Source organism: Arachis ipaensis, chromosome B9, assembly GCF_059453495.1.
Source record: "Arachis ipaensis isolate K30076 ecotype BB chromosome B9, ASM5945349v1, whole genome shotgun sequence".
NCBI classification, from domain to species: domain Eukaryota; kingdom Viridiplantae; phylum Streptophyta; class Magnoliopsida; order Fabales; family Fabaceae; genus Arachis; species Arachis ipaensis.
In genome coordinates this window covers 152667717-152675272 of record NC_142444.1, presented here as the reverse complement: position 1 = coordinate 152675272, position 7556 = coordinate 152667717, and the positions used below count along the sequence as shown (strand labels likewise).

The following is a 7556-nucleotide window of genomic DNA, read 5'->3' as shown; positions in this document are numbered from 1 at the left end:
ATCTTAGGGTTGTTGGGATATGGCTTCTGGAAGTGGGTTGAGAGACTTTATGGGCAGTTACTTATTTGAATAAGTGTCGTCTACTAGCTATCCATCGTACCCGACTTCTTTGGGAAGGAGTCTGTGTTGAATCCTACCTCTTATGAGAAGGTCGGGAAAGTAGCGAAGGCCAATCTTTGGATTAGATCTTTTGGTTTATTTGGATCTGGGTCATAGAGTTGGGTCAGGGTATGAACAATAATTGTATTTTAATATCGTTAAAATTATACTTCTTTTAATATGTTATTCATTATTCTTTTTTAACTAATTATGAACTATGATTTACTAATAATACAGAAAAGAAAAAGTCTATACTATAAAAAATTATACAAATAATTTTTATAGGCCAATTAAAGGTATAATGAAAGCAAACTTTTTAGTCACAATTATTGTGAAAGAAATTAAAGATCCAATTTTAAACATTTTTCAAGACTATTTTGAATTTGTATCAATTGAGACATTGTCTAACTGAGTGGGTCAAAGAAAAATACTAACAGGTAATTCTATTTTATACTATTTTAATTATTCTTATTAAAAATAACTTATTAAAAAAATTACACCATTTTTGTTTTTTGTTTTTTTAATGTAGATGTCATTGGAAAACTATATTAAGAGATTAAGAAGAAAGAAAATCATACAAATTCAAGACACATCTTCGGAAAAAAAACATACATGCAAAGATGGAACAAACAACATAATAGAAAGTGCATACAACTCAACAATTCATAAAGAACATGCATTCACAAGAACCTCGACAGAAAGAAAAAAGCAACAATTCTAACAATAACCAATAAAGAAAAAGGAGGACGAGTACCACGTAAGAAGACTAAATCCATCAACTAAAACAAATGCAAAAATTAAACTACCAAATAAAAATATCACTTTGTACAACTCCAACATTCAAATCTTTTGTACTATAAATTATTTTAGATAAAATACCTTTTAAATTTAATTTTAGTTTACACCTATTTAATTTAATTCTATAAAATATAGCCATTTTTAATATTTATTATATACTATCGTTAATTTACCGTTTGGATACGGGTCTCATTCTAGTTAGGTTAATTTAAGAATATGTAAATTACTCGCACTAGCTCATTTTATATCGGTGATGTTTCATGGTTGCAGTGACTACTACTTTGATCAAGTATACACGCGCATAATAGAACTAGCCAAGTAACTTCACATTAGCCTGGATAATAATTGTATATATGATATGATATGGAATAAAATGCATGATATAGGGATTGAGGCAGAAATGGTCCTCATTGGTAGGCAAATATTAAATCATATATATATATATATATATATATATATATATATTAAAGAGCAAGTAAGCTATATCACATGAAGACATCATGCAACACAACAAAATTTCATGCATTTTGAATATAAACTTGTCTTTCCTTATTCTTTTGTCATCCCTTTGCTAATAAAGATCCAAATTAAAGAATAGGTAGTAAGAAAACTAACATAACAGACACAATAAACGCCTTTATATAAGTCAAATAGTCAACATAAATAATCTCGGTCATGATAGTTCTTGACCTAATAAGTAATAGCCTAATACTTGAGATAAGAATAATAGGGATATGAGAAGTCTAATGTAGTTTAAATAACTACATTATATACGAAAATATGTTGGACTGTTAGATATACAAATATTAATAAAAATAAAATAATTCCACAAAAGCTTCCAAACTTTCAATATTAAGTTACTAACAAGTGTTTGGAAACACGATGAGTCGTGATCCACTATAAGTTCTTTATCAAAGAGACAGTTAAAATGTTTAGCTTTTCTAAGAATTGAAGGTTATACAATTATACTGTTGTTAGCTTGAATACATAATGGGTGGTTATATCCTGAAATTGCTTGTTTTGTTGGTATTGCTATGGCATTTAGGATCCAACCATGCAGCAACAGAGGGTGGAGAAAAGAAGTGCAAAGAGAGGGAGAGACTTGCTCTGCTCAAGTTCAAACAAGGCCTCCATGATAAGTATGGCATTTTGTCTTCATGGAAGGACGAGAATGATTGCTGCAAATGGAAGGGGATTCGTTGCAACCATGAAACTGGGTACGTTGAGAGGCTTGATCTTCACTGCTCTGAACCACAATACTACTTGAGCGGTGAAATCAGCCCTTCCTTGACTGACCTCCAACACTTGTCGTATCTAGACCTCACTTGCTTATCAAATAACGCCACTACTCACATCCCACCATTCTTGGGTTCTTTCCCAAATCTATGCTATCTTAATCTCTCTTCTGCTGCTTTCTCCGATTATGTTCTTAGAAAACCTTATTTTGAGGGAGAGATCCCATCACAGCTGGGAAATCTCTCGCAACTGCAGTATCTTGATCTTAGCTTCAATCTTCTTGATGGAGAAATCCCTTCTCAACTTGGAAATCTCTTACAGCTGCAGCATCTTGATCTTGGTAACAATCTACTACTTGAAGGAGTGATCCCCTACCAACTTGGGAATCTTTCCCAACTGCAGCACCTTGATCTTAGTTGGAACCGACTTGAAGGAGTTATCCCCTACCAACTTGGGAATCTTTCCCAACTGCAGCATCTTGATCTTAGTTGGAACCTACTTGAAGGAGTGATCCCCTACCAACTGCAGCATCTTGATCTTCACCACAATCAGAACCTCACATTTTATGGTAAAAATCATGGCGGTATTCAGTGGCTGTTAAATCTCTCCTCTCTAACAAGCCTTGATTTGAGTGGAGTCCTTAATCTAAATGATTATTCTCTCCACCTACTCCAGTTCCTTGCAAAGCTTCCAAGCTTAAAAGAACTGGGGCTAAGCGGGTGTGGTCTTTCTGATTCTCATATTCTTCCATTGTCTAATTCCAGTTTGAATTTCTCTACTTCCCTTGCTAAACTTGATTTGTCTCAGAATTATTTGACATCACAAACTATATTTCATTGGGTGTTTAACTTCACCTCTAATCTCCAACTGCTTGACCTTTCCTACAACATCTTAAGAGGCACCATTCCTGATGATTTTGGCAACATAATGCATTCACTTGAAAATGCAGACCTCTCAAACAACAATCTAGAAGGCCATGTTCCAAAATCCTTAGGGAATATATGCACCTTGCAATCCTTTTATGCTTCCAGCAATCACTTGACTGGGGATCTTTCGAGTTTTATTCACAACTCTTCAAGATGCACCAGTAGCTCGTTTCAAAAAGTGGATTTATCGAGAAATAAAATTCATGGGATGCTGCCTGACATTTTAAACATCTCGTCTTTGAAAGAGTTATGCCTTTCAGATAATGAATTGCATGGAGAAATACCTACAACCCTGGGATTGCTTACTGAGTTGGAGGTTGTGTTTCTTGATGGAAATTCTCTTGAAGGTGTCATCACTGAATCTCATTTCACTAACCTCTCCAAATTGAAAGCCTTTGACATAGCAGGTAGCTCGTTGACTATCAAGATTAGTGCCCGCTGGGTTCCACCTTTCCAAATACAAAAGTTGAGGATACCAGGTTGCATGGTAGATTCTAATTTTCCACATTGGCTCAAGAATCAAAATGAATTCAAGTGGCTTGATATTGCAAATCTCAGGAATCTGAATTCTGTGCCGAACTGGTTGTGGGGAAAATTGCTGACAATGAATATTTTCAATATTTCAGGCAACAATCTAACTGGTACAATTCCAAATCTCCCAATTGAGTTATCTTACCCAGAAATAGATTTGACTTCAAATCAATTTGAGGGTTCCATTCCACGGTTTTGGTTGCCAGCAAGTGCCTTATATCTATCCAACAATAGATTTTCAAATATAACATCATTTGTTTGCGGCAATAACACAGCCATGCATTTGGGGATTTTGGATTTGTCAAACAATCAATTGAAGGGTGAGTTGCCTGATTGTTGGAATAATTCAAAGTCACTACAATTTCTTGACCTCAGCAATAACAAACTTGAAGGAAAGATTCCTTTCTCATTGGGTGTCTTAACAAACTTGGAGGCTTTGATTTTAAGAAACAATAATTTCACTGGAGAATTACCTTCTTCGTTGAAGAATTGCTCACAGTTGGCCTGGTTGGACCTGGGACAAAATGAGTTTTTTGGTCCAATTCCATTATGGATAGGAGAAAGCTTAAAACAGTTAGTAATCCTAAGCTTAAGATTCAACTACTTCAATGGAAGTCTACCTTCAAGTCTGTGTTTGTTAACAAAGCTTCAAGTTTTGGATCTCTCGCAAAATAGATTATCAAGAGGGATTCCAACATGCATAAAGAATTTCACTGCAATGACTCAAGATGCTAGAAGCTCAAATGAACCAATGCGTCATTCGTATGCATACGAAGTTGATGGAGTATATACCTTTTTGGTTGGACGATATAATTTGTATCTGTTTTTAACATGGAAAAGCGCATATCGTTCCTTCAAAAATGCAGATATGCTTCTAACAGGAATTGACCTCTCAAGTAATCATCTCACAGGTGAAATACCAAAGGAAATTGAGTTGTTATTTGGATTGGTTTCATTGAACTTATCAAGGAACAGTCTCAATGGGGAAATCATCTCTAACATTGGGAACTTACAATCACTAGAGTTTCTTGATTTGTCAAGAAATCATTTGTCAGGCAGAATTCCTTCAAGTCTCTCCAAAATTGATCGTCTTACTATGTTAGATTTGTCAAACAATGATCTTGATGGCAAAATTCCAATTGGAACGCAACTGCAGAGTTTCGATCCTTCAGCTTACGAAGGAAATCCCAATCTTTGTGGAGAACCTCTTGACAAGAAATGTCAAGAAGAAACCACAGAAGATGAGAGGGCAGTAGCACAAGTGAGTGATGACAATTCAATATTCTTGGAAGCATTATACATGAGCATGGGGATAGGGTTCTTCACAGGCTTCTGTGGCTTCATAGTTTCAGTATTATTCATCTCCTCTTGCAGAGAACCCTACTCCAGGTTCTTGAATAGTTTGGTCACCAGAATCTATCTGATCAAAAACTCACTACATATGGCTAGAGGATGAACAGGTAGATTTCTTCCTTGTATTGAAAGTGGACTTATTCTCAAACATTGGTTCCATGTACTGAAATTGAAATTTCTTGCAGGATCTCTTACTTTTGCTTGCGTTATGGCCTTATGGGAGGTGAGACTGCATCTTCTACTGTTATCAATAAACCCAATGGAATAATTTGGTTGGCAGCACGATTTTGTTGAATCATTTTGGCTTTTTCGTATGTGTAGTATGAATGCATCTTTTGCTGTAATAAAATAGTCAATGTTTATTAACTTGTTTTGAGTAGCATTTTTTCCAAGTTCTCAGATTATCAGATTTCGTAGTTCTCTTCTGTTCTGAGTATTATCAATAAACCCAATGGAATAATTTGGTTCACACCACGCTTTCGTTGAACCTTTTCTTAGTAGTAGTATGAATGCAACTTTTGCTGTAACAAACTTGTTAATGTTCATTAATGCGTTTTGAGTATTATATGTTGCATCTTTTCGATGTTCTCAGATTATCAGATTTAATAGTTCTGTTTTGAGTATCATATCGTATGACAGAGAAGGAGAGATTCTTGGAGGAGCTTAGCTTAGCTTCAACCTTGCAAGAATCTATCTATTCTTAATTCTTAATATATTAAAAGTAAATGGATAAATTTACTCGCATTACCTTTAAGATATTTTTCTGCTCCTACTAATGTCACGTCAGCAACATTGTTTACTTGGCAAAAATTTAGAATCAATCACTCAATTTTTGTCAAATCAACTATTATTTCTAAATCCACAAAAAAAATAAAGTTGTTACGATGGGTAACCGGAGATTGATGGGCTGGACTCGTTGGGTTGGCCCAATCGTTTGAGGAAGGAAGCCTTCGAGCGGGTTCGCGTCTTTGGAGCCTCCGTCCGACTTGTGAGTGTGAGAGAATGGGGGGTGGTACCTGCAAAGACACTCCGATGCCAAAGTCAGCAAGGGTGTAAGCAGGTCTAGAGAGTATTGGGACTTAGTAATACCTGAGGGGTGTCAGTGTATTTATAGTGGTGAGCCAATAACCACCGTTGAGGTAGTTCCACCTTTAAAGGAGGATAACCGTCCCTTTATCTTAGGGAAGTTGGGATATGGCTTTTGGAAGTGGGTTGAGAGATTTTTGGGGGCAGTTACTTATTTGAATGAGTACTATCTGCCAGCTAATCTTCATCCCCGACTTCTTTGGAGCAAGTCGTGCTAAGAACCGACTTCTTTGAGGGAAGGTCGGTGCAGAGTGAGGGTCAATCCTTTGGATTGGGCCTCTTATTTGGTCCTAGGCCTTAGCGTTGGGCCAGGGTATGAACAGTGCCCCTACTCGAGTCCAATATCTTTTAAGAGTTTCGAGTATTTTAACTCGGGTTTGTAGCCGACCTGATGAGGAACCGATGTGATTTTTCAGAACCGACGTGCTTTAAAATTTCTCAACAGTCGCGTCTAATCAAAACGTCGCGTCCGTTAGGAATTTGCGTATTCACACGCGGGGATCAGTTACATTGGTAACGGTGCACCTCTTTAATGACTGCCTCCGTTTTTACCATTATGCCCCTAACGTATTTATAAATACTTTCCATCTCTTTCTTTGTTTCGTTTCTGAAAACCTTCGCATTTGCTTTCCCTGTTCAAAAAAGAAAACACTCTGTTCGCAAGGATTCTTCCTTTCTCTGAGCCTCTACTGCCCCATCCTTTTTCAAGCAAAGGTTAGTTCTTTTCTCTACTCTCTTTTTACGAAATGCTTTCGTTTGCATGTTTATATCTTGAGAGGAGGGTTGACTTATAGGCTTAGCGACTCTGTTCATTTAAGGATTTGATCCTAGGCCCCTTAGAGACCCTGTTTTTGATCCTTTTTCTTTTTCCTTTGTAGGTTTTGCTATCCCTTTTTCTAGGAAAAATGTCTTCTGTAGAATCCCTCGCTCAATGGGTGGATGTCACGGTTCTGGGGGAAGAACCTTTTGTAGATACTGACTTCATCACCAATCTTCGCACTCATCATAGAATTTGCGCTTCTGATGAGGATGAGTCGAAATATGAGTTGATTACCCCGGGTCCGGAAGACCGGGTTTGCTTCGGGAGGGCTTCTGATGAGGACCCCCATTTCTTTTTTATGTATGAGAGTTTTTTCACTTGACTGGGAGTGTTTTTGCCCTTTTCTGCTTTTGAGGTTTCTGTTTTGCGTCACTGCCGAGTCGCTCCTACTCAGCTTCACCCCAATTCTTGGGGTTTTTTGAAAGTTTATCAACTTATCAGTCAGGCCTTAGATTTTCCGACTTCTCTAAGGATTTTCTTTTATCTTTTTCATATGACTAAGCCCTCAAGTAGGCAGAATAATAAACAACAGTGGGTGTCCTTCCGGGCTATTCAAGGTCGGAGAGTCTTCAATCTTTTTGATGAATCCTTCCATGATTTCAAAATTTTTTTTTCAAAGTTCAAGCTGTAGAGGGTCACCACCCCTTTTTCCTAGACGACAATTTTGTTCCCCGTTTTCCTTTATACTGGCTGGAGGCTTCTCCTGT

General features: G+C 36.9%; 1 protein-coding gene across 1 annotated transcript; it reads left to right on the top strand.

The window, feature by feature from the left end:
- Positions 1–1721: 1721 nt before the first annotated feature.
- Positions 1722–5506, top strand: LOC107616283 (receptor-like protein EIX2). The gene is made up of 2 exons (XM_088499672.1): positions 1722–5050; positions 5129–5506. Exon 1 carries the CDS (start codon positions 1888–1890, stop codon positions 5044–5046), a length of 3159 nt encoding a protein of 1052 aa, XP_088355798.1. The 5' UTR covers positions 1722–1887; the 3' UTR covers positions 5047–5050; positions 5129–5506.
- Positions 5507–7556: the final 2050 nt, after the last annotated feature.